The sequence below is a fragment of the Scyliorhinus torazame genome, chromosome 2, assembly GCF_047496885.1.
Source record: "Scyliorhinus torazame isolate Kashiwa2021f chromosome 2, sScyTor2.1, whole genome shotgun sequence".
Classification (NCBI taxonomy): domain Eukaryota; kingdom Metazoa; phylum Chordata; class Chondrichthyes; order Carcharhiniformes; family Scyliorhinidae; genus Scyliorhinus; species Scyliorhinus torazame.
The window spans coordinates 230696839-230724811 of NC_092708.1; the positions used below are offsets into that span (position 1 = coordinate 230696839).

Genomic DNA, 27973 nt, shown 5'->3' on the forward strand with positions numbered 1-27973 from the left:
CCCCACACCTCCCCCACACCACCCTCATCTCCACACCACCCTCATCCCCACACCACCCTCATCCCCACACCACCCTCATCCCCACACCTCCCCCACACCACCCTCATCCCCACACCACCCTCATCCCCACACCACTCTCATCCCCACACCTCCCCCACACCACCCTCATCCCCACACCTCCCCCACACCACCCTCATCCCCACACCACCCTCAACCCCACACCACCCTCATCCCCACACCTCCCCCACACACCCTCATCCCCACACCACCCTCATCCCCACACCACCCTCATCCCCACACCTCCCCCACACACCCTCATCCCCACACCATCCTCATCCCCACACCTCCCCCACACACCCTCATCCCCACACCACCCTCATCCCCACACCTCCCCCACACCACCCTCATCCCCACACCTCCCCCACACCACCCTCATCCCCACACCACCCTCATCCCCACACCACCCTCATCCCCACACCACCCTCATCCCCACACCTCCCCACACCACCCTCATCCCCACACCTCCCCCACACCACCCTCATCCTCACACCTCCCTCATCCCCACACCACCTTCATCCCCAAACCACCCTCACACCACCATCACACCATGCTCACCCCCACACACCACACTCACACCCCACACCAACCAGACACCACCCTCACCCGTACACCACCCCCACACCCCATTCCACCACCCTCACTTCCCCCCCGGCCCGCAGTCTAATCATGCGTCTTGTCTTTGGTCTTGCAGATGCTGCTGGTGATGGGACGGGACCTTCAAGTGACCCCGCCCCCAGCCACAGCCAGATGCCCAGGAGCTGCGCAGTGCTGAAGGCACCAACGCGGGCCATATACCTGAGACACAGGACACACCAGAGCTCGAGTCCGATGATGACACTAGATTTCCCGTCACAGCTGTCTCCAACACCCTTTGCCACCCCAGAGACACTCACCTCGGTTGGGCATTTTCGTGAAGAGTGTACTGGGACACTACCTGGTGCGCACCACACAGCTGATACGGTACAGCAGGTGGAGGTAGGAATACCCAAGGGGACGGATTGTGGGAGGGTGGCCCGACCCCAGGGACTAGCTGCCGTGCAGACGGGTTTCGGGGTTCTGGAACGGGCTGTCATGTAGCCAGGAACTGCACGAGGGGTTGTCGGCGAGCATCCAGAACCTGCAGATCCAGGTGGAGGAGTCCAACCGCGTGCAGGAACAGGAGGAGGTGCCGGCAATGCGTGCCACCCAGGTCAACACCGCAGATTGCAGGATAGGAATCACAGCAGGCCGCTCCACTCCTGATGTACCTTCTGGGGATCCACCTAGATGTATCGTTAGGGCCCATAAGGCCAGAAAAGTAGACACTGGTTAAGTTGGCTTGGGAGCAGGGCACAGTTCAGTGATAGGGGCCAGAGCACGTGTCTGTATATATGTTTTCACATTAAACATCTGTACACAATGTTACAACCTGCCTCGGTGCTCTGTCAGATGCATGTGAGGTGTGGGCTGGACGTTGCGGGTGGTCTTAGATCAGGACTACAGTTCAGACAGCGCTCACCACTCCGGTGTCCCACCGCCATCCTACCCCAATCCCCCCACCCCCACCCCCACTCCACCCTCTGTCCCCACCTTCGCCACCAAGGAATCGATGGGACCTTGTAATGAAATGGCCAGTTCACGTGCAGGGATCACCCAGGTAGACGGTGCAAAGTGCTACTGTGGGCAGGAGTCAGATGTTGTCAAACGATTTTCAGCACCAGAGATCAACCCAGAGCGGGTTGTCATCATCCTCCATCACATGGACCATACCCACTGTTACTGCCCATCCAAGGCCCGCACCCAGTAGTGTGGCAGGTACCCTTCACGGAGGGGTTTGCATAGGGGCTGGGGGAAGGAGGGTTGGGGCTGTGTGGGATGTGGTGTCCATCTCCCTGTCCAGTCCTCACCCCCCCCCAGTCGGTGAACCTAGAGGCAATCAGAACATCCCGTGCACATTGGCCCTGGTGTACATGTTGTGTGACCACCCCGTGCCTGCCAGGGCCTCATGTCCTGTCCATCCTTGCCCTCCCCCATATCCTCCTCGTCGGATGAGGTCTGCCGTTCATCCTCCTCCTCCAGCATGTCGCCCCTCTGCAATGCGATGTTGTGGAGTACGCAGCAGGCCACCACGATGCAGGCGACCCTCCCAGTGAAATACTGGAGAGCCCCTCCACAGCGGTCCAGGCTCCGGAACCGCATCTTCAGGATGCCGAAGCACTGCTCGATCACTCTCCTAGTGATCGTTCTATGGGCATCATTGTAGCGGGTCACCGCATCAGTCTATGGTCTCCGAATTGGTGTCATCAGGCACGACTGCAGTGGATAGCCTCTGTCGTCCAGGGGCCAACTCCCCAGCTGAGTGTGCGCCTCGAAGAGGAATCATTGAGTGTGCCAGGATGAAGGCGTCGTGCACAATGTCCGTGTATGGGTATCGGGCGCAGACGCAATGGTGCGCATCTGATGGTCACACACCAGCCGCACGTTCATTGAGTGGAACCCCTTTCGGTTGGTGTAGAGTGGCCTGTCATTTGCAGGTGCTCGGAGGGCGACATGCATCCGGTCAATCATCCCCTGCACCCGAGGCATCTTGGTGATGGCGGAGAACCCCGCTGCCCGGGCATCCTGGTGGGTTTGGTCCACATTGAAGTGGATGTATTGTGTCGTCTAGGCACATAGGGCCTCCGTGATGGCGCTGATGCATCTGTGCACCGAGGTCCGTGAGATCCCGCACAGGGCTCTGTGCCTGGAAGGACCCCATGACGTAAACGTTCAGGGTGATTATCACCTTGTCGGCCATCGGGAGTGGGTGACCGCCCCCATATTCCTGCGGTGCCAGGTGTGCCATGATCTGGCAGATATGTCGCACTGTCCCCCTGCTCATCCGGAGACTTTGACGGCATGCTCGGTCTAGCAAGTCCTCGAATGACAGGCACTGCCGGTACACACAAGGCCTCATGCGAAGCCTCTTTTGCACCTCCTCCTCCTCGACCTGTTGGGCGGTTTTCTCTCCATCCTAACTGCTGCCTCCTGTTCCTCTGCAGCAGGCTCCGCTGGTGCATCTTCCTCCTCCCCCTCAAGCAACTTCAGCTTGTACCGCCTCAGTGCATCCCCCAGGGCTGTGGCCACTAGGAGGAAGGCCATTGCTAGTTGAATTCCAATATCTATTGTCTGCAAGGGGTGAAGGGCCGACATGTTAGCATGGTGTGTACACCCATGCCCAACCAGGTTCTCTGGGTTACAATGGTCCGAGTTGGCACTGCCAACCCTGCCCCCAGATGTCCCCCCTCCCCGCACCCTGGTGCCGTTGGCGCCCATCCCTGCTGCCAGGGGTACCGTCGGCTGTGCTGCCTAGGCTAGTGGTATGCTCCCTGGCCCCTGTCTGGAGCCCTCCTGAAGGGGCTACTGTGGGGGCTGTCCTTGGACGGGCTATGTGATGCTCTGCCGGCAGGTGGCAGCTGGCTGGGGGCAGATGGCATGGCGGAGGGTGCCATGTGTGGTGGTGACAGCCATATGCCTGGTGTTGGTTGGACTGCAGAACCAGAGACGAAGATGGGCGGTCAGTGGGTGCGCAGCAAGATGGCTGCCTTGCCTGCCATGGCAATGATGGCCCGTGCCTGGACACACTAGTCTGGTGGGAGGTCACCATAGCCCCATAGCCCATCACCACCCCCCTCCCCCATGCCTGGCAGAGGCCCCCTCCAAGCCCAGCCAGTCCTGCCGGTGTCAGGACCGGCAGCCCACAGCCATGCCTCTGCGTGACCTACCTCCTCTCTCTTCTACCTCATCAGCCACGGCGCCTGTTTCTCAATTCTTAAAAGCATAAGTGAACCTCGCTGTCGGGAATTCGCCCCAGTGGAGGCGGAGAATTGCGGAGGCCCCGGAGAATACCAGATTGGGCCCACTAATGATAGGCCAATAGAATTTATGTATGTGCGGAGTGGAAAGCATTCAGTTGCGATTTGGCGTGAAACCAACGCAGCCACGATTTCGGAGTCAAAACCGATTCTCCACTCCAATTGCCTTTCCCGATTCCAGAGTTGGCTGATGTAGAATCCCGCCCCAGGTTTCTAAGAACCATTCTGGTGGGATCAGATCCAATCACCATCTGTTACCGGGCATAGCCCAGCCTTTTAGGCCAATTCATTGACCACCAGCCAAATCAATCAAACCAAGTCCCAGCCCATCTCTCTTGCGGATGCTGGCCAAAGTGCAGATCCAGTTTAAACCAACACAGCCGTCTGGATTGTTCTCCTCGAATTAAAGATACAGGCTGCTTGCCAGTTCATTAATCATCGATCAATCAAAAATGTACTGGCGGTGGTGGGGATGTGCTGAGCGGACGCACAGAAGGTGACTCTACTCCTGAAAACTTGGAACTAGGCACTTTAATCCCAAAGTAGTCCACTAAAACTGGGAGAAATTACCCCTCACCCTCCTCCAACACCGGACAAAACATGCCAAGTGGCAACAATTACAGGGGCCGAACAGATGGCAAAGGAAGCAAAAGCCTTGAGAGAATGAATGAGGAGATGGCAAGCACGCCGGGCGGTGAGGCCTGCCACACCTAAACAGGATGGACCACCAGGTCCCACACAGTGCTCCCCACCCCCGCCGAACGGATGGAGGGAATTTCTTACACAGGAACTCCAGCTCAAAGGGGCCATTAAGACAGAGATGAGGGCAAAAGTCAAAGTGGTGGTGGCGGAGGCACTGATTATCCTGCAGTCAGCTCTGGAAGAGGGGGAAAGGCGGCTGGAGCCGCGGAGTGCAACGATCAGAGAGCTAGAGAATGCCGCGGCAGGCCAGAGTGACCGGATCGCCGCATTAGAGATGGAAATGGCAAGGTTGGTGGCGACACAAGGGATGTTAAGGGAAAAGGTCGAGGATCAGGAAAATTCGGTCACGATGCCAGAACCTCCACATAGTGGGCCTATCGGAGGGAACTGAGGGCAGGAATATGTGAACCAAATGCTGGGTAATCAGGTGGGAAGAGACAGCTTCCCCGATCCGTCAAAAAGAAACAGAGCCCAAATCACTCCAGCCAAAGCCAAAGGCCGGGGAACAGCCATGAGCCATCATCGCGAAGCTGCACTGGTACCAGGGCCAGGATAGAATCCTGAAATGGGCAAGACAGACAAGTCCTGCAACTGGGAGGCTCACTTGATTCGGGTGTATCAGGACATCGGGGCAGACCCGGCCAAGCTCTGGGCAGAATTCAACAGAGCCATGGCAGCACTTTATAAGAACAAGGTCGGAATTGAACCCGGGTCCCTGGCGCTGTGAGGGGACGACGGACATACAGATCTAACCCCAAATCGGATGGGGGGAAAATCTAACATGGCGAAGGAACTGTGTACTTTCGTGGAACAGATGGGGGCAGTGGACCAATGGAGACTCACACACCCAGGGGAGAAGGAGTTCTCCTTCTTCTCCAAGGTAAACAGGGTCTGCACCAGGATCAACCTCTTTGTAATGGAGAAATCGGTGCTTCCAGGGGTAGTAAGAGCGGAATACTCCGTAATTGTAATCTTCGACCACGCTCTGCACTACATGGATGTGAGGTTGGAGATGGGCCGAGCCCAACGATCCTCAGGTAGGCTGGACACAGCCCTCCATGCCAATACGGCATTTTGCAAAACGATATCACAGGCCATAGACGGGTATGTTACCAACAACCAGAATGGGGAGGTCTGACCCTCCACGGTTTGGGAGATGCTGAAGGCTGTGATCAGAGGAGAAATTATTGCATACAAGGTGTGCAGAGATAGGAAGGAGAGGGCAGATAGGCAACAGCCATACTGAAGGTGGACCGGCGGTACTCCACAGCTCCATAGAACTACTGGCGAAGAGGGAAAATGGACTTTGATTTGCTCTCCACTAAGAAAGCAGTGCACCATCTCTACCAGACACGGGGGACCTTTTACGAACACAGAGACAAAGTCAGCTACCTGCTGACTCCCAAGCTGAGAAAGCAGGAAGCCACGAGGGAAATAGCCCAGGTTAGGGACAGCAACGACACGCTAGTCGCCGCGCTGGAAAGGGGCAATAAGGCCTTTGAGACCTTCTCCATGGGGCTGTACACCTGTGAGCCACCTGAGGGGGACTCAGGGACTGGACATGCCAGTCATGGGGGAAGATAGAAGACGGGGCCTAGAAGCACCATTAGAACTGGGGTAAATCATGGAGAGTATCAACTCCATGCAGGTCGGGAAGGCACTGGGACCAGCTGGATTCCCGGTAGACTTCTACAAAAATTTGCAACAGCACTGGCTCCGCACTTGCGGATGATGTTCACGGACTCACTGGTTAGGGGCACCCTGCCACCACCACTGACACAGGCCCATCGCTGATATCCAAAAAGGACAAAGTGAGTGTGGGTCCTACTGACCCATCTCGCTGCTCAATGTAGATCGAATGTCCTGGAAAAATCCCTGGCTAGGTGGCTGGAGAGTTGCGTGCCGGAGGTAGTCGCGGAGGACCAGACGGGGTTTGTCATCAAACATCAGGTGCCTGCTGAATGTGATAGTGACCCCATCCGGACAGAGAACACCAGAAGTGATTGTAGCGCACAAAGACTCCGAGAGACGAATAGAGTGAAGTCGATGAGGCTTTATTAAACGTGACTGTTCCCCCGCAGTTCAGTAGTAGACTGCCTGCGGGGGAGGACTCCAGGTACTTATACTCCGCCTTCAGGGCGGATCTAGAGGTCAACGTCCAACCAGGACCCGGGATCTGTCAGCCAATGACATCACGGCTTCACAGTCCCACATGACCCCTAATGCATACTACCACATTCACCCCTTGTTAAAAATGAACCCGGCGGGGTGATGCTTCGCATGGTGGTAAGGGTTTACAAGGCTGGTCCTGTGAGGAAAGCTTTCGCATGTTATTACAGTATGTACAAGGGTTTTTTTTTTTGTTTCAACTATTTACAGTAATCGTCAGGAAAAGACAAAATGTTCTCGTTAAAAGTCCACATAATGTACTGTTAGATCGACGCCACGAGTCGGTCGGGCGGTCTGGTCGTCCGTGTCGATCGCGTCGGCCCCGGTGGTGGTGGTGCTTGTTCCGGTGTTGTCGTCTCCGGGAGCCTTACGGTTTCAGCTTGGGCTTCATTCCTGGTCGGGCCTGGTCGGAGGACCGATCCTCCTGGGAAGGGGGCGGTCGCGGGGTGCGGCGGTGGCAGGAAGGGGGGGGTTGGGTGATTGGTGTTGGGGGTGTGTGTGTGTGTCCGGCGGGCGCCAGATCTCGCAGGGAGACCGTGTCCTGTCGGCCGTCGGGGTACTCCACGTAAGCGTACTGCGGGTTCGCGTGAAGGAGGTGAACCCTTTCGAACAACGGGTCCGACTTGTGCGCCCACACATGTTTTCGGAGCAAGATGGGTCCTGGGGCCGCCAGCCAGGTCGGCAGCGACGTTCCAGAGGAGGACTTCCTGGGGAAGACAAGGAGGCGCTCATGAGGCGTTTGGTTAGTGCTAGTACACAGTAGTGACCGGATGGAGTGGAGGGCGTCCGGGAGGACCTCCTGCCACCGTGAAACTGGGAGGTCCCTGGACCGTAGGGCCAGTAGGACGGTCTTCCAGACCGTGCCGTTCTCCCTCTCTACTTGCCCGTTCCCCCGGGGGTTGTAGCTGGTCGTCCTGCTCGATGCTATACCGTTGCTGAGCAGGAACTGGCGCAGCTCGTCACTCATGAAGGAGGTCCCCCTGTCGCTGTGGACGTATGCGGGGCAACCGAACAGTGTGAAGATGGTGATCAGGGCTTTAATGACTGTGGCCACGGTCATGTCAGAGCAGGGGATGGCGAATGGGAAGCGGGAGTACTCGTCCACCACATTAAGGAAGTATATGTTGCGGTCGGTGGAGGGGAGGGGTCCTTTGAAATCCAGACTGAGGCGTTCAAAGGGGCGGGAAGCCTTAATCAGGTGCGCACCATCCGGCCTGAAAAAATGCGGTTTGCACTCTGCGCAGATGTGGCAGTTCCTTGTGACTGTACGGACCTCCTCTAAAGAGTATGGGAGGTTGCGGGACTTGATAAAGTGGTAAAACCGAGTGACTCCCGGGTGGCAGAGGTCCTCGTGGAGGGTTTGGAGGCGGTTAATTTGTGCGTTGGCACATGTGCCGCGGGATAGGGCATCGGACGGCTCGTTCAGCTTTCCGGGACGATACAAGATCTCGTAGTTGAAGGTGGAGAGCTCGATCCTCCACCTTAAGATCTTGTCGTTTTTGATTTTGCCCCGCTGTGCATTATCGAACATGAAGGCTACCGACCGTTGGTCCGTGAGGAGAGTGAATCTCCTGCCGGCCAGGTAATGCCTCCAATATCGCACAGCTTCCACTATGGCTTGGGCTTCCTTTTCCACTGAGGAGTGGCGGATTTCTGAAGCGTGGAGGGTTCGGGAGAAAAAGGCCACGGGTCTGCCCGCTTGGTTAAGGGTGGCCGCTAGAGCTACGTCGGAGGCGTCGCTCTCGACCTGGAAGGGGAGGGACTCGTCGATGGCGCGCATCGTGGCCTTTGCGATATCCGCTTTGATGCGGCTGAAGGCCTGGCAAGCCTCTGTCGACAGAGGGAAGGTCGTGGTCTGTATTAGGGGGCGGGCCTTGTCTGCGTACTGTGGGACCCACTGGGCGTAGTATGAAAAGAACCCCAGGCAGCGTTTTAGGGCTTTTGAGCAGTGCGGGAGGGGAAATTCCATGAGGGCGAGCATACTTTCGGGGTCAGGGCCTATTATCCCATTGCGCACTACGTAGCCCAGGATGGCTAGCCGGTTTGTGCTAAAGACGCACTTGTCCTCGTTGTACGTGAGGTTCAAGGCTTTAGCGGTCTGGAGGAATTTTTGGAGGTTGGCGTCGTGGTCCTGCTGATCGTGGCCGCAGATGGTTACATTGTCGAGATACGGGAACGTGGCCCGTAACCCGTGTTGATCAACCATTCAGTCCATCTCTCGTTGGAAGACCGAGACCCCGTTTGTGACGCCAAATGGGACCCTTAGGAAATGGTATAATCGCCCGTCTGCCTCCAAGGCTGTGTAGTTGCGGTCACTTGGGCGGATGGGGAGCTGATGGTAGGCGGACTTGAGGTCCACGGTGGAGAAGACCTTATATTGGGCAATCCGATTGACCATGTCGGATATGCGGGGGAGAGGGTACGCGTCTAGTTGTGTGTACCTGTTGATGGTCTTGCTATAGTCTATGACCATCCTTTGCTTCTCCCCTGTCTTTACTACTACCACCTGTGCTCTCCAGGGACTATTGCTGGCCTGGATTATGCCTTCCTTTAGTAGCCGCTGGACTTCGGACCGAATGAAGGTCCGGTCCTGGGCGCTGTACCGTCTGCTCCTAGTGGCGACGGGTTTGCAATCCGGGGTGAGGTTTGCAAACAAGGATGGGGGTTGCACCTTGAGTGTTGCGAGGCCGCAGATAGTGAGTGGGGGTATTGGGCCGCCGAATTTGAAGGTTAGGCTCTGTAGATTGCACTGGAAGTCTAATCCCAGTAATGTAGGGGCGCAGAGTTGGGAAAGGACGTAGAGCCTGTAGTTTTTGAACTCCCTCCCTTGCACCGTTAGGGTAACTATGCAGAAGCCTTTGATCTGTACAGAGTGGGATCCTGCAGCTAGTGAAATCTTTTGTGCGCTGGGATGGATGGTCAAAGAACAGCGTCTTACCGTGTCGGGGTGGATAAAGCTCTCCATGCTCCCGGAGTCGACCAGGCATGGTGTCTCGTGCCCGTTTATCAGCACCGTTGTCGTCGTCGTCTGGGGCGTCCGGGGTCGAGCTTGGTCCAGCGTCATTGAAGCCAGACATGGTTGTAGTGGTTGAGCGTCTTCTTCGAACCCCGTGGAGCCGTCGACACTGGGGTCCGTTGTTGCCGTCCAAGATGGCGTCAGGGGTGAACAAGATGGCTGCCCCCATGCATCGCACATGGCTGGGGGGTCACAAGATGGCGGCAGGGGTGGACAAAATGGCTGCCCCCATGCGTCGCACAGGTCTGGGGTAGTCCAAGATGGCGGCGCCCTTCTTCCCCTCGTGGTGGCCGGGACCCAAAATGGCGGCGCCTGCGGGTCGCACATGGGGCGCTGGGGGGTTTGGGAGCGTTAGGAACGCGCGGGGCTCCCTCTTCTCTGGGGACAGCGGTGGCCGGGACCCAAATTGGTAGCGCCGGCGGGTCATACGTGGGGCGCGGAGGGGGGGTTTGGGGAGTGTTAGAGACGCGCAGAACTCCCTCTTCTCCGGGGAGAGCGGTGGTCGGGACCCAAAGTGGTAGCGCCGGCGGGTCAGACATGGGGCGCGGGGGGGGGGGGTTGGGGAGCGTAAACGGCGTGCAGGGCTCCCTGTTCTCCGGGGAGAGCGGTGGTCGGGACCCAGAGTGGTAGCGCCGGCGGGTCGTACATGGGGCGCTGGGAGGGTTGGGGAGCGTAAGCGGCGTTCAGGGCTCCCTGTTCTCCCGGGACAGCGGCGACCTCGCGGGACCGGCACACAGCCGCGAAATGGCCCTTTTTCCCGCAGCTCTTACAGATCGCTGTGCGGGCCGGGCAGCGCTGCCGGGGGTGTTTCGCTTGGCCGCAGAAGTAGCAGCGTGCTCCCCCGGAGCGGCTTGGCGTTTGAACCGCGCAAGCCTGTGGGGTGTCCGGGGGGGGGGGGGGGGTGGGTTTGTCGCGACGGGTGCGTAGGGGGCCCAATGGGCTGCCGCGCGGTCGGGGCCGTAGGCGCGGGTATTTCGCGCGGCCACGTCTAGGGAGGCTGCTAGGGCCCATGCCTCTGAGAGTCCTAGCGACTCTTTTTCTAGAAGTCTTTGGCGGATTTGGGAGGAGTTCATACCTGCCACAAAAGCATCGCGCATTAACATGTCCGTGTGTTCGTTTGCGTTCACCGGCGGGCAGCTGCAGGCCCGTCCCAAAATTAGTAGCGCGGCGTAGAATTCATCTATCGATTCTCCGGGACTTTGCCGTCTCGTTGCGAGTTGATAGCGAGCGTAGATCTGGTTTACTGGGCGAACATAGAGACTTTTTAGTGCTGCGAACGCCGTCTGGAAATCCTCTGCGTCTTCGATGAGGGAGAAAATCTCCGTGCTTAACCTCGAGTGCAGGACCTGTAGTTTTTGGTCTTCTGTGACCCGGCCGGTGGCCGTTCTGAGGTAGGCCTCGAAACAAGTCTGCCAGTGCTTGAAAGCTGCTGCCTGTTCACTGCGTGGGGGCTGATCCTCAGGCATTCCGGGATGATCCTGAGCTCCATAGTCCTTTAGTCACGCTTAATAAATTGTAGCGCACAAAGACTCTGAGAGACGAATAGAGTGAAGTCGATGAGGCTTTATTAAGCGTGACTGTTCCCCCGCAGTTCAGTAGTAGACTGCCTGCGGGGGAGGACTCCAGGTACTTATACTCCGCCTTCAGGGCGGAGCTAGAGGTCAACGTCCAACCAGGACCCGGGATCTGTCAGCCAATGACATCACGGCTTCACAGTCCCACATGACCCCTAATGCATACTACCACAGTGATCACCTCCCTGGACGCAGAAAAGGCCTTTGACAGAGTTGAGTGGAAATATCTCAGAAAGGTACTGGAGCGGTTTGGGCTTGGTCTGTACAGTGCTCCCACGGTGAGCGTACGGACAAACACCACCAACTCTAAATAATTCCACTGTACAGGGGCATAAGGCAGGGATGCCCACTGTCCCCGCTGCTGTTCGCCTTGTCAAACTAGCCACTGACAATTGCCCTCAGAGCAGCAAAAGGCTGGAGAGGTATTTGGTGGTGGTGGTGGTGGTGGGGGGGGGGGGGGGGGGATGGGGGGGCAGAGAGCATAGAGTCTCACTCTCTGCAGATGACAAGCTCCTCTATATCTTAGACCCACAAACCAGCATGGAAGGGATCATGAAGCTCTTAAAGGAGGCTACAAACTCAATCTGAGCAAAAGCAAAGACTTGAAATGAAAATTGCTTATTGTCACAAGTAGGCTTCAAATGAAGTTACTGTGAAAAGCCCCTAGTCGCCACATTCCGGCGCCTTTTCGGGGAGGCTGTTACGGGAACAGGCGCCAGTGAACCCGCAAGGGGGAGAAGCAGAGCTGGAGGGGCTACCATTCAAACAAGCCCAAAACAAATTCTGCTACCTGGGGATCCAAATAGCCCACAACTGGAAACGGATCCACAAGTGGAGCCTGACGAGTCTGATAGAGGAAGGTAAATGGGACTTGCAGAGGTGGGGCCCACTCCCATTCTGGCTGGCAGGCGATCAAAATGGACGTACTGCCCAGGTTCCTCCTCTTGTTCAGATCCCTCCCAATCTACATCCCCAAGGCCTTCTTCAACACAGTAGATAAACTAATCATGGCATTTGCGTGTGTGGATGGGGGAGGGGGTGGTGGAATCTGGGGTTCCAATAAAGGGTCCTATAAAGGAAAAGAGGTCAGGGAGGCATGGTGCTCCCAACCCCACAGTTCTACCACTGGATGGCCACAGCAGAAAGAGTGAGGGGCTGGGTGAAGGTGCATAGGGACATCCCTCCGAGCCCTGGTCACGACCATACTCCCATTCCTCCCCACCAGTCATTGAAGATGTCCAGTGGTAGTAGCCGCGCTCCGAACGTGTTAGCAAATGAAAAACACTTCAACCTAGCCGAAATGTCTCGCGTGACCCCCATCTGTAAAACCACAGGTTCACGCCTGCAACAGTAGACGCCACCTTCAAAAGGTGGAAAGACGACTAGGGGACACTGACCGTTAGTGACATGCACGTACGACAGACTAGCGACCCTGGAAGAACTCCCTGAAAATTTCTGGCTACCTAAAGGGAATGAAATGAGGTATATACAGGGTGATATATTCCGTAGAGAAATGATGATATACCCCCAGATACCAGGACACTCGCTAGTTGAAGAACTGTTGGACACAGGCGACCTAGGGAAGGGGAACTGTGGGGACCCGTATGGATGACTGTTGGAAAAGGTATGACCCCCCTGGATGAAGCAAGGAAAGAATGGGAGTAAGAACTGGGCCCAGAAATGTGTGTGTTGGAGAGGGGAGGACCTTGGATTGAAGCACCACACAGGGCGAACTCCACCTCCACATGTACAGGCTGAGCCTAATGAAGCTAAAGGTGGTGCCCAGTGCGCACCTCGAATCATAGAATTACTACAGTGCAGATGGAGGCCATTTGGCCCAAGAAGTCTCACCTTGGACCTCTGAAAGAGCCTTCATGCCCCACTTTGTCCCCATAACCCAGTAACCTCACCTACCATTTTAGACACTGGGGAAATTTAGCATGGCCAATCCACCTAACCTGCACATCTTTGGACAGTGGAAGGGAACTGGAGCACCCGGAGGAAACCCACGCAGACAAGGGGAGAATGTACAAACTCCATACAGACAGTGACCCAAGGCTAGAATTGAACCCAGGGCCCTGCCGCTGTGAGGAAGCAGTGCTAACCACTGTGCCACCCCAGAACCCGAATAAGCATGTTCTTCCCAGTGGTGGAGGACAATGCGATTGGTGCCAGGGATGCCTGGCCACCCACAGCCCCATGCTCTAGGCCTGCCCCAGACTTGTCGGGATCTGGATGACTTTCTTTGAGGCAATGTCCAAGGTTGTGGGGGTCTTCGGGGTTTCAGATCAGCCAGAACTCTTTATGGGAAGGGGTGGCCGACGCCCTAGCCTCCCTAATGGCCCGTCGAAGAATCCTGCTCAGCTGGCGATCGGCAGCACCACCCAAAGCTGCAGACTGGCTATCCGACCTGTCTGAATTTTTCCAACTGGAGAAGATAAAATGCGCCATTCCGTGGGTCGGAAGAGGGCTTGCACATCATTCACCAACTTATTCCAAGACCTGTTCGTAGCCAGCAACCAGTAGAGCGGAGGGGAAGGAGGTAGGGGGCACAGACAAGTCACAGATCACAAAGAAAAGAGAATGGGGGGGGAAGGAAGGGGGTGGGGGGAGGGGGGGGAAGGCCATTAAAAAGTTTGTGGGGCATAGTTGCAGGGGACAGGCCCAAGGGCAAGCGGAAAACCAGAGGGAGCAGCAACACGCTGGGTAATAAACGCTAGGGCCAACACTGGGCAGTGCAACTGAGGCAGATCGACCAAATGGCAGCCACAGTGGGAGGGGAAAACATGGAGATGTAAATATTCATAACTGATCTTTGTTTGTTTGTGTTTTGTTTTCCTTGTTCTTTGTCCATCTCTCTTTTGTCATTTTAATTTCTCCTTGGTTACTTTTGTTTGACAGCATGCGTGGTTATGACACTTGTAATTTAACATATGAACTGAAACGTGTACTATAAAAATTGTGAAAACCAATATAAACATTTTAAAAAAAAGATGTAATGGCCAAAAATAAATGAAAGGGAAAATAAGGGAATAAACAGGAAGGATCCATACATCATATTTAGAATTTTGCTTGTTGAAATTGCATCAGTGAAAAGTGGAAAACAGAGTGCAAAATATGCAAACCGTCATGGCAAAATCATTCCACTAACATGTCAACAAAACAGTGCAGAAAAGAAAATGCCCCAAACCAGAACTCCTGATTTCACAAGCAAGCACTGTGAATTACCTTTTAAGATAACAAGTTGCACAACTAGGGCACATACCTTTACAGAACCACCTGTTTCAAACGAATGCTGGAGGCACTGTGCCTGTTTTCTGCAGATATTCCAGAAATGTATGGGAAATCTCAGAGACAAGCCTGAGCTTGTGCCCTACTGCCAAGGACTTCCAAAAAGATTCACCTGGATGTTCTGTGCAATTGTTAGCTTACCATCCCAATGTTTCAGAATGGAATAGTCCAATTCGTCCAAACAAGTTGACATTGGCATCAAGCAGTTCATTGTGACCCATCGGGACTGTGCTTAAACAACACAAATTAGGTTTGGCCCCTGATAGACTTTACAGAGAATGTTGCGATTGGTAATCTTACCTTCTAGGTTAAGACCAGATAGGAACTGTAGCCTAATGGGCCCCAGATTCTCTCCGAAAGAATAGTAGACTGGAGTAAAATAGATTTTATCATTTTGTTTAATGTTTGCTACTTTAAACAAAAGAATTCATCTTAATTATTACATCATGCTACAGATTACTTACCATCACAAACGAGTCAAGTTACAAAAACAAAAATATTTATCGTACAATTATACATATATACATTCACTAAAAAGCACAACTACTTGCTTATTTTATTTTTAAAAAGTTTCTTAACAGAGCCTTAAAGCTCTTTGGGCCTTTAAGGGGTGATTCAATGTGAATGGCATCAGACTACTTTTCATTTTACATTACGATCTGAGTAAAATTACTGCTAACATCTTTATCTACATCTTGCCGATCTGACAATTTTAAATGTAGACTTTAAGGTAAGTCTGAATATACAGGAGCCTCATAGTTTCCAAATGCCAATCTAATTTACTGCAATGCATACTCATTAATAACATTAGCTGATATAAACTGTAATACACACAGAATGAAGTGTTGGTTTATTGAGCTAATGGAATATCTTTTTGTTGCTGCTGTGGAGTTTACATTCAGATAACAAACACAAAGTTACATTATTCAACTATGTACATGTCCCTTGGTTTTGTTTTATCAGCCTGTGCTCTTACCTGAGTTGATGCAGGCAGACAAAAATCATGACATTTGTTTTCTGACAAATCAAACCTTATACCATTTAATTCTAAACGCTAAGGACAACTTCTTTGTTGATGCTGCATCAGAATTATGACTGAACCACAAGGTGCTTTTCATTACGTTGACATAGGCATTGCAAACATTCATGGGTGCTTCTGGGCTAAAATGTCAGCATACTTGTTTTATAACTGAAAAAGCTTGTGGCTTGAATGAACTGGAAAAGGTTATGGCTAACCACCAGAGAGATGTCTAACATGCAGTAATTAAACAGTGTGGTTTGGTTATGAACTGGTCAGTATAATCAAACAAGTTATGTCTATTCCAGTTCAAAATACAGAGGCCGTTCTTGCTGATGGGATCTTTCAGTCCCACCGATGGCAGGTTTCCCGGCGGTGGGGTGGGTTGGGGGTGCGGCGGTGCAAAGAACGGGAAACCCCATTGACGGGCAGCCTTAGCCACCACAAAACATGGTATGGGGGTGCCTGAAAATCCCGATCAGAGTCTTCATTTGTAGGGACTTGTGAATGAATTTTTGAGCTATTGCTGAATGTACTACTGTACACTTACTGAATTTAACCATCGAAACTGGATGTGTTTGAGCTGTGAGAGATTGCAACAACATGTAGCAACTTTAAGAACAAAAGATGTGTGGCCTAGTGAGGTTTGCATTAAGGGAACACATGAATAGGATATTAAAAAAAGGGGGAGTTTAAGATGGAGGAGAAAGGACAGAATCTAAAGTTGCCAAACTCAGCGTTGAGTCTCGAGGACTGCCATACCTGCCGCGTTTCTCCAGCATCCTCTATTCTTGTTTCAGATTCCAACATCAGCAGTATTTTGCTTATTTCATTAATTAGTTCTGAATACAGTGCCAACAATATGAAAGCAAATACTGAAGATGCTGGAAATGTGAAATTAAATAAAGAAAATGCTGGATGAAAGGTCATCAAGCTGAAATGTTAACTTTGAATTTGGCTAGTTTGTTTTTGTGTGTTACGTGACCATAAACACCCATAAAAATAAAAAGTGATTGCATATGTTGATTGAGATTTTCTCACAATAGCTGTGACATTCTTAGGGCTATAACTGTGAAGCTTCTGAGTAATCCTGCCTCGGGTATCGTCAAGTCATTATGATTCATCTTTGATTATGCCTGTAAGTTTTATCAAGTATAAGTACATAGTTTGAGAGGAATGCAATAGATAGCTTTAGGTTGATAATTGGCCTTGTAACATCTATAGTTTTAAATAAAATCTTCATGCCGATCCATTATTTAGGAGGCTTAACACCTTTAAAAGTACAGTATTCTCATGTTTTTAAGAAGTTTCTGGATGAAAGAAAAAAAGTACTTGTACTAATAGAGCACCTTATTGAGTCTCTCCTGACATTGCAAACACAAAAGTTATATGAAGTGCAGTGACTGTTGTTATGTAGGTGAGTATAGTGTGCAAATCGTTGCCCAAAAACTCTCTTGCCCAAAGGCGATGCAACTGTTTCAATATAGCCTTTCACAATATAGCTTTCAGAATTTTTCGTTATATATCAAGAAATGTGGCTGCAATGCATTGTGTTTATTTAAAATAGTCACAAACACATTTGAAATGTATATAAATGAGAGGCTGGTTCTCCCTTTCAGGAACTATGCCCCACGCTGCCGTAAAAACTGTGACCTTTCACGTCAGAAAAACTGGCATCAAAAGGCCCCATATTCATAGCCCTGCAGGGGGCTAGCAGGGACCCGTCGTGAATCTAGCAGCTTTAGCACTTCTGATCAGAGGCCGTGCATGTGCACGGCAGCGGCCTCCCGCAGCCGCACCGTGCTCCATGGCGGACTCAAACCGCGGAGCTGGACTGCGGAAATAGTGCCCCCGATCAGCCGCGCACCTGACCCGGACCGCCCGCCGGAAAATAGCCTGGTCCCGTATGAGGCCCCCCATGCCCTCCGATCGGCCCGTCCTCGACAACATGCAAGTGTCCCGAACGGCAGGACCACATTAGATCCACGCCGTTGGGACTTCGGCCAGTCAGGGGCGGGGCAGGCCTCCAGCAATGGCCACAGGTAGGGGATACGCGGCGGGGCGCACTTCCCGGGTACGCCGCTTTTCGGGGCCTGGAGAATCAGATAACCGGCGCCGATCCCGATTCCATGCACGAAAGTGGATTCTCCGCCCCGGCGCTGGATGCGATTTCGGCGTCGGGTTGCGGAGAATCCAGCGCCAGATTTGAGTAAAGCAAACCAAGGTGATAATTTTTTAGCGGTAGTATAAATGAGTGATTTTGGAAAGGCTGCTCGTTGTCCAACTCTCCCAATTATCAATAAAAGATGTATAATAGGCAGTAAATCTGATCAGTTGTTTTATACTAACACCAAAAATTAACTCCATTATGTACTCTTAAAAACATTATCAGATTTAGCTTACTTTGAAGTGATCAATTGCCCATCTGCTCCCAATCTTAAACTCCTGTCATTTGATTCTTTATAAAGTTGACGTTTTTTGTTAATAAAAGTGTCTAGTGTTTGTAGTAATGCTTACTTCTACGTTTTCCAGTTTAAAAACTAGCTACGAGTTCTTCTTGATGAGAAAACACAGTTAAGTAATGTGAAAATGTCCATCAATTTTCACCAAAAGTCCTCGTATTTTGTTCACATTTTACATAGATCCCAGTACTGTACAGAAATGCTCGTTACAAACAGTCTACCTAATATTGTACATTTATTCTTGCGTCAGTGAGGAATTTCTTGGTTCCATAATCATATGCTTTCGGAATAAATCTAGTTGTTCAGTGAGAGCTTTAATCTCTTGCTGTGCCTCCAATAACTTTGTCTGCAGACCTGTGTTTTCAATGTGCAGCTTTTCTTTCTCCTCTCGAAGCAGAGTTCTTTCCTACATCAGCAAAAGAACAACAATGTTATTGAATATAACAGTAATTTGGGCTGTCTGGCTCAGACATGTTGAGAGCGGAATGGTAGCACAGTGGTTAGCACAGTTGCTTCACAGCTCCAGGGTCCCAGGTTCGATTCCCGGCTTGGGTCACTGTCTGTGCGGAGTCTGCACGTTCTCCCTGTGTCTGCGTGGGTTTCCTCCGGGTGCTCCGGTTTCCTCCCACAGTCCAAAGATGTGCAGGTTAGATGGATTGACCATGATAAATTGCCCTTAGTGTCCAAAAAGGTTGCATGGGGTTACTGGGATAGAGTGGAGGTGTAGGCTGCTCTTTCCAAGGGCCGGTGCAGACTCAATGGGCCGAATGGCCTCCTTCTGCACTGTAAATTCTATGATTCTATGATTCTGTACCTACAGCTATGGAGCTTTGTGAGGAGGATATTCTTGGATTTCCCGGTGTTGCCACCTTACTGGAGGGGATTCTCTCCTGTTCGGGACCAGAGGAGGGCAGTGCACCCGGCATGTATGAACGGATCGAAGGGGAAGAGTTCAGTTCGGTGGAAGGGGTGAAGGCTAAATGGTTGGCGGTATTGGGGCCAAAATTAGAGGAGGAGGTATGGAGTGAGGCGCTGCAGAGGGTGAACACCACGTCGTAGTGTGCGAGACTGAGCCTGATACAGCCAAAGGTAGTGCTTCAAGCACAACTCTTTAAATCTAGGATGAGTCCGTTTTTTGAAGGGGTGGAGGATAGGTGTGAGTTCTGTTCAAGGGCCCGTGCATCACGCACATGCTGGTCCTGTTCCAAGGACCTTTTTGGAGGTCCTTTTTTAGAACCATGTCAGTGATCCTAAATATTGAGCTCGAGCACTATCCTTTGGCGGCTATATTTGGAGTCTCGGATGTGTTGGCGCTGTGGACGGGTGCAGGGGCAGGTGTCCTTGCCTTTGTCCCGTTGGTGGAGTGGAAGCGGATCCTGTTGGGTTGGAGGCTAGCAAAGCCGCTGAGTGCTTCAGCATGGCTCGTGGATTTAATGGAATTTTTGCAACTCAAAAAGGTTAAAGACACTGTGAGGGGGTTGATTGAAGGGCTCTACCAGAGATGGCAGCTGTTTGTATTGTATTTCAGAGAGTTGGTCATTGTTAGCTGGTAGAATCATAGAATTTACAGTGCAGAAGGAGGTCATTCAGCCCACTGAATCTGTACCGGCCCTTGGAAAGGGCACCCTACTTAAGCCGCACACCTCCACCTTTTCCCCTTTATCCCCGTAACCCAACCTAACCTTTTTGGACACTAAGGGCAATTTAGAAGGCCAATCTACCTAACCTGCACATCTTTGGACTGTGGGAGGAAATCGGAGCACCCGGAGGAACCCACGCAGACACGGGAAGGATGTGCAGACTCCGCACAGACACTGACCCAAGCCGGGAATCGAACCTGGGACCCTGGAGCTGTGAAGCAACAGTGCTAACCACTATGCTACCCGTGCTGCCCGGTTAGAGGGCGGTGAGGGTAAGGGGTAAGGGTGGGTATAAATGGAGAGGAGGGTAGTGTGGGGTTCTTGTTTCTTGAATTGCAGAGTTTTGGGAGGTTGCGCTAGGCTAGCGTTTATTGTTTCCAATTTTTTGTAATTTTGTATAAAATGCTAAAACTTGAATAAAAATATTATATTTTCAAATCATTGCATGTAATCCTTCAGGTGTTTGGATTTAACATGTTGTAAGGATAACTGTCCTCAAAAAGTCCCTTTTGTGTCCGCGTTGTATCTTGCTGATGTTAATGCAATTGTTATTTTGGAGCAATGTTATTGTTGATTCAGATAATGTTCAGTATAAAGCTGTAAATGAACAGATGAGCGTCACAGGAACTCATGGGGCTGGATTCTCCGATTCTGCAGCAATGCGCTGCCCCCGCACCAATCCACGCCATCGGGGACTGGGCCCATCGGGGGCGGAGCATGGGGGGAGGGCATCAGGTGATGTCCTGAGGCCATCCCGATGGCGTGCGGCGTACTCCCTGAGTATGTTGTTTTTGAGGGGTGGAGCATCTCAAAAACGGCGCTGCACCCAATTCCAGCACAAAAGTGGATTCTCTGGCCGATCGCCGAACGCGATTTTGCGTCGGGGATCGGAGTATCCCACCCCTAATAACATCAGAGCTAAGATTACATTCTTGTATAACTCCTGTTAATGGCCAAACAGTAAAACCTAAGTCAAATCTCAATTGGCTTCTCCACTCCTGGGCAATCTTCACACCAGCATTATATCTAAAGGATTGAAATTTGAGGACAGGCTGTATTTTATTTCTATTCTATTACCTTCGGGTTTCGAAGGTTGGAGGATGATCTAATGCAGGCATTGTCAAACCCGGGGGCATGACCCGCGGGTGGGTCGCGGGCGGGTGCTGGGTGGGTCGCGGAGCCGTCCGTCGTGGCGCTCCTGATCACGCAAATCTGCGCGCAACAGCTGCAGCAGCCGGCTGTTGATAACGGCGGCTGCAAGCAGCCTTCAAAATGGCCGCGAACATGTAAGAAAAAAGCGGCCGCACTGCGCATGCGTGCCAGATCATCGGTGCACATGCGCAAAATTATGCGTATTCTGCGACGATGATCGGGCACGCATGCGCAGTGCGGTCACTTTTTTTTAAAACAGTTGCAGCTTTTTTTTACAAGTTCGAGGGTGGGGGGGGGGGGGGTTTATTCATTTTTTTTTCTCATTTATTTTAGTCATTTTATTTCTTTTTTTTTACAAGTTCGGTGGTTTTATTTTGATAAAATTGTACAGGAAAAAAATGCAGAACTTTGGACAGATACTTTCCGACACCGGAAGGCTTCACCTTCATCCAACAGGTTCCATTAGAGGACCGCGTACGAGGGCCAAAGGGACCCAAAACCATTTCCTCCATTTTTGTCAGCAGAAAACAAGAAAATGGTGGGTCGGTCAGGTCAGCCAGCATAGGCCGCGAAGGTCGCTTGGCGTGGGTCCCAAAGATTTACCGGTTGGTAAAAATGGGTCCCCGGAAAAAAACTTTGAAAAACACTGATCTAATGGAGGTATTTAAAATGATAAAGGGATTTGATAGACTACACAGAGCAGCTATTTGCTCTGGTGGTGAAATGCCAGTACACAAAGACTTAGGCCTAGATTTTCACTCCTTGGTTGGGGGTGCAGAATCAGGACATTTGTCAGCTTCGTGAACACAACCCAGGAAAAAGTGGCACAGAAGGTCGGACTTAAGCTCTGGGGTGGCAGGTTTACCTGGGGTCAGGTCTGTCGAATCCAGACCGTGCGCAGACGATGCCGGGTGCGAAGGTGGGCCGGGACAAAGGCCTGCCTCAGTGCACCAGCACTGCAGCAACACTCATCCCCCTTCACACTCCTCATGCCTTATCCATGCCAACTAATGTCATCTCGTGCACTCAATGCTAACCTATATCTCCTGCCCATTCTCATGGCATTTTATAGCCTCTATGCCAACTTATGCCACCACCCACCCCCATGGCCCTTTAGAGCCCTGTTTGCCAACAATGCCACCCCATGCCCCACCCACCACACTTTGCCCTTACACCAACCACGCCAACTCACCTAGTATCCACAATAGATAAACCGCAGGACCCATGCTGAGATTAAATATATGTTCCAAGTGTCGATAACAGTCTTACCTCTGCTGGATAGAGGCCAAATGTGAATTTTAGATGACCACAGGAATGTGTTTACCTCTGTCTGACACCCCCTATGGTCTGAATAACCTGACATTGCTGACACATAGGTACGTACATGAGAGCTAGCCGTTTGGTTGAGGCAGATTCTGGTTGACTTGTATCTATATCTGCGGGATAAATTACTGCGATAGGAAAGGATGAGAAGAAAGATAAATGGGGACAAAAGCTAGAAAATACAGATGTTTATCCAGTGAATAATTGAGTATGGCCCAGAGAAATCCCAGGTCTGATTCACAGTCTCTGTAAAGTTATTTGTGCCAATGGTGAGGAGCTGGGGCAATAATGAGGCGCTGAAATTGTCCCCAGAATCCACATATCAGGGAAAGGAAAATTTGGACACAGTTTTTGCTTCTGCTCACTAAACAGCAGCAATGGCCAAATTAAATCTCCACATGTTTTGAACGTCTACCAATTATCTCACATTAGCTTTGTGATGTGCTCAAAGATGTTAGTCTGCAGCAACCCGACAGCTGCGTGAGTGGAGTACATCAGCAGATGCTAACCTTTGCTGATGTGAAGCTATAACTGGCACTTCAATAATTTACTTTGTGAAGCTGCTTCATTAATCAGAAGCAAACTACAAAGTACTTAAATGTTTAAAAAAGCCACCATTTACTGTTCTTAACAAGGAAGAAAATGAGAGGGAAAAGGAACATTTGTTCAAAGTATCCCTTCATCATCTGTTCCTAGCTACCACTGCACGTTTCCAGTCAATTGCTTCCTATGCTAGTTTGAAATTGCCACATTTTGGTGCTTCTCCAGATTAATAATACCACTGGATTAGCCAGCTGGCAAGGGTCTTCTGAAGTTTGATTTTAAAGTATTGTTTTAGTTCTAACAGTTGAGGTTCATGCCAAAATATTATTTTGCTGAACAACAGGGCATTTAAACAAAACATATTATCCAGACTTTACTCTGCCTTTTAAATGCCTATTATATTGCACAACTGTGATAAATGTTCTGAAATAAAAATGGGTCTGTACCTTGTCTAGTTGATATAGTCGATGCTCCTTGCTAAAGTCATCACTTTTAGGTTTGTGAAACGATGCCATATTTTCCCATTTTACACAGGGTCTTCTGCGAGCTGGAATGGGACTTGGGCACAATGGAAGTATGTTTGGGGATAGCATAGAGGTATCTGGTGTCTTCATTCTTCCCAAAGAGGTTGCTTGATTCCCTGAGATATCTGTGTCCAAGCCAGCTGCATCAGTCTGTGTAGCCTTATGCATTACAATGGGCTTCAATCTTACTGAGATCTTCTGTGCTGAGCCCCCCATTAGTACAATAGTGCGGTCTTTGCGTTCAGAATCATCATTCACTTCCTCATTGAAGTATGTAAATGGGCCATCCTCATTTCCTGCACAAATATTAATATGAAAGGTGTCAGAAATTTTTTAAATAAGTGATTGAGATTTAGAGTGTTTGAACTGCACGTGAACCTCTTTATGCTTACATGCATAGCTTTCAGGAGGTAAATTACCTGGTTGGGTGTCCAATTTGGAAAAGAGAAGGTAGAGATTACATTGAATACTGAATACAACACAGGCTAGGGATCCTGAAACAGCCCATGCTGAAGACTTGTGCTCCAGAACTTAGATAAGCTGTTTCAGGATGGCTACAACATAGGAACTACCTCCACAAAAAGCAGGACAAATCCAACCTAGCCACTTACAGATTTAGATTTATTGTCACGTGTACCGAGGTACAGTGAAAAGTATTGTTCTGCGTACAGTCCAGGCAGGTCGTTCCATAAATGAAAAACATTGAACATTCGATAAATATACAATGTAAATACACAGGCATCAGGTGAAGCATACGGATTGTAGTACTACTCAATAGAGAAGATGTGTGGAGAGAACAGTTCCGTCCATAAGAGGGTCACTCAGGAGTGTGGTAACAGCGAGGAAGAAGCTGTTTTTGAATCTATTAGTGTTCTCAGACTTTTGTATCTCCTGCCCGAAGGAAGAGGTTAGAAGAGAGAATAACCCAGGTGGGATGGGTCTTTGATTTTGCTGCCTGCTTTCAAAAGGCAGTGGGAGATGTAGACAGAGTCAATGGATGGGAGGCGGGTTTGCGTGATGGACTAGATTGTGATCACGACGCTCTGTAGTTTCTTACGGTCTTGGGCCGAGCAGTTGCCATACCAGCCTGTGATGCAGCTAGCTTCTATGGTGCATCTGTAAAAGTTGGTAAGAGTCAATGTGGACATGCCGAATTTCCTTAGTTTCCTGAGGAAGTATAGGTGTTGTTGTGCTTTCTTCGTCGTAGCATCGGCGTGGGTGGCCTAGGACAGATTGTTGGTGATGTGCACCCCTAGGGATTTGAAGCTGTCAACTACCTGCACCTCGGCACCATTGATGCAGACAGGGGTGTGTACGATACTTCACTTCGTGAAGTCAATGACCAGCTCCTTAGTTTTGCTGACATTTAGGGAGTAATTGTGTCGTCTCCCTCGTGTACTCAGACTCATCGTTGTTTGAGATCCGATCCACTATGGTCGTGTCATCAGCAAACCTGTAGATGGAGTTGAGACAGATTTTGCTACACAGTCGTGTGTGTATATAGGGAGTATAGTGGGGGGCTAAGTACGCAACCTTGCAGGACGCCGGTATTGAGGACTATCGTGGAGGTGTTGTTGTTGTGGGGTCAAAATCCTGGATCTTTCTTCCTAACAGCATATACCAATATTAATATTTAATGGCAGAGCTTTTACCCAACATTTCCCACAAGGCAGGATGTGCCATATTTTCAAAACATGGACTGCAGTGGTTCACAAAAGCAGCTCACAACCATCTGTTCAAAGGCAATTAGAATGTGGAATAAATGCTGGCTTTGGCAGTCATGCTCACATCCCAAGAATGAATAAAAGGGGATATCACACGTACCGTTCTTTCACAACTCCATTTTGGCAATAGGAGTTTTGTTTGGGACGTTAATACCTTTATGCTATTAACGTCCCAACAATCTCAAGATTGCTTTGGCTCAAATGCCTTTAACATGATTAATTCTGTAAATAAGCAGATATTGCATAAAACTCAGTTGTATAATATACCCTGATATCCACTTGCTGGCTGAAATCTGTTGCCCGTGTCAGTTTTTGATGGTGATCAGATTTGATTAGTCAAAAACTGCATTATTGTTGTATCATTCAGCTAGCAGGACAGTAAAAAAACAACTAGATTAAGCTTAATCTTTTCTTGTCCAGCAATTCCTATGTTCCTGTATTAAGACAGGAGTATCCAAGGACTGGTCGAGGCAGTGGTAAATTCCCTTTTGTTCATAACAAATGAGATAAAGGTCTCAAATTGACTTTGTTGTATTATCTCTATTGGTCACTGAAGTATATAACTTTGGACAACTATTGAAGAGCAATTCTGTCTAGCATTAAGCCAGCCCAGGGAACTGGGATGTCTTTACATGACTAACACAGGCCGATTAGAGAGGGCTCCTGCTGCCTTTCCAATACTGCCCTCGTTCCCAAATTTGGCTGCATTGCCTGTGCAAAACAGGAGGGAACAAAACCACTTCTGTGCATCTCCGAGAAACTATTTTCAGAATGGCACTGACAGAGATCTCAAAACAAGTCATCCATGAGCTTGTCTTCCTGCCTGGTGCCAGTTTGTGACCTAGAAGAGCCAAGAAGGGCTGAAAAGCTATTGAAATGGCATAATTGATTACTCTTAGATAATTTTAAATGATAATATAAAACATAACAAAGTGGAAAATAGTATATATAATATCCATCATTAAAACCTTCTCAAATATTTTTGTAGGTGTTTAACAGAGAAAAGTACTTACATTTTGTCAAGTGCCAGTATTCAAAATCAAAGCTTTAGATTTTTAAAAATAAATTAAATGTTCAATATTGCTTTCCAGATGATCTACTTGTTAATTTAGAGGAAATTACACAATCTTAGCATCTATAAGATCATAATCCCTGCATCTTTTATCCAAATCAATTTAAAGTATATTATATATTAATGTTGAGAAATGGTTCTGATTTTTTTTAAAGTGTAACAGTACAATGCTGTGGAAAGTGTAATATTACCAGTATTGTGGCCTTTGGTTCCTGCAGGACAGAGTGCAGTGGGCGTGGAGCTTGATGTTGGACTGGCATCTGTGGTCTTGGGTTTATTTTTGCATTCCAGGACCACCAGGTCTCGGCACTGTTTGTGGCAGTTCATACCACAATCTGCAAATAGAAAAGGAACTATATGACATCCGCATCAACTCACTGAAAGTTCTACGCAAAGAGGTTGGGAGCATGGATAGGAATTTGACGCTGCGTTAAAATGTTCTGGAACAGGACTTCCGGTGGCGGCTATGAAGGAGTAAGTCGCACATTCGGTGGCTCCCGTTCTGATCGGACTTTTGGACCTTTTCCCCCGATCTTTTAACGGACTTGAATTGTAGAACGGATGTCAGTCACTGACAACTTTTGAACTTGGCTGCAACGTTTGTGTTTTTGTTTTCTCTGTTTTGTATCTCTGATTTTGAAAAAAGTTTCTCGTTTTGCTTAGAACCAGCAGTAGAGCTGAGTGAGTTTAGGTTTTCGTTTGCACTGTTGGGGGATGGTGGTGTGCTAGTTTTGATCATGGTGTTTTTCTGTTGGGCAATTGTGTGGGGATTGTTTGATGTTGACGTTTGTTTGCATGAGCGGGGGTGGGGGGGGGGGGGGCAGAACAATAGGTGGGAGACTATCTGGCACCGGGGATGGGGCCATCAAGCTAGCTGGGTGAGCTAGCTCTCGGAAGCGCAGTGGGGGGATGCATATGTTTGGTTTAGAGAGGAGGGCGGGAGCGGGGACTGCCTGGGGATGGACCGGTGGAGGCGTGGACCACGGGCTGGTGGCGGGGATGACTGATTGGCGGAGAGGGGGGGGGGGGGGCAATGAGCCCCCCAACTAGGCTGATCACCTGGAATGTTCGAGGGTTAAATGGGCCGGTCAAAAGGGCACGTGTGTTCGTGCATCTTAGCGGATTGAAGGCGGATGTGGTGATGTTGCAGGAGACGCACCTTAAGGTAACGGACCATGTTAGACTGAGGAAAGGCTGGGTCAGCTAGGTGTTTCACTCGGGACTAGATTCAAAGACTAGATGTGTCTCGATCCTGATCAATAAGCGGGTGGTGTTTGAGGCGGGTAGAATAGTCTCAGACGTGGGAGGTTGGTATATTATGGTCAGTGGGAAACTGGAGGGGGTGCAGGTGGTATTAGTGAATGTGTATGCGCCTAATTGGGATGATGTGGAGTTTATAAAGAGGATGCTGGGGAAGATACCGGACCTGGACTCGCACAGGTTGGTCATGGGAGGGGACTTCAATACTATTATGGACCTGGGCTTGGACCGGTCAAGCTCGAAAACGGGCAGGGTGCCAGCAATGGCAAAGGAACTAAGAGGGTTCATGGAGCTGATGGGGGGGGGGTGGATCCATGGAGGTTTGGGCAGCCGAGGGCGAAGGAATTGTCCTTCTATTCACACGTGCATAAAGTGTACTCCCGAATTGATTTATTTATTTTGAGCAGGGCCTTACTGGCAGGGGTGGTGGACACGGGGTACTCGGCGATCACAATCTCAGACCATGCTCCGCACTGTGAATCCCGCCCCCGCCGAAGTCTCCGGTACCGGAGATTGGACGGGGGCGGGAATCGGGCCGCGCCGGTTGGCGGGACCCCCCGCTCAATTCTCCGGCCCGGATGGGCCGAAGTCCCGATCAGAAATTGCCTGT

General features: G+C 50.5%; 1 protein-coding gene across 2 annotated transcripts in view; it reads right to left on the reverse strand.

Moving 5' to 3' along the window:
* Nucleotides 1-15029: 15029 nt before the first annotated feature.
* Nucleotides 15030-27973, reverse strand: part of LOC140396318 (RAS guanyl-releasing protein 1-like) — a 172584-nt gene continuing 159640 nt past the window's right edge. For both annotated transcript variants that reach the window (XM_072484813.1, XM_072484803.1), the window contains 3 exons: nucleotides 26295-26438; nucleotides 23230-23603; nucleotides 15030-18531 (listed from right to left, as the gene is read on the reverse strand). In XM_072484813.1, the coding sequence (XP_072340914.1) occupies nucleotides 18361-18531; nucleotides 23230-23603; nucleotides 26295-26438 (689 nt within the window). In that variant the 3' untranslated portion in view covers nucleotides 15030-18360. The remainder of the gene's footprint in view (nucleotides 18532-23229; nucleotides 23604-26294; nucleotides 26439-27973) is intronic.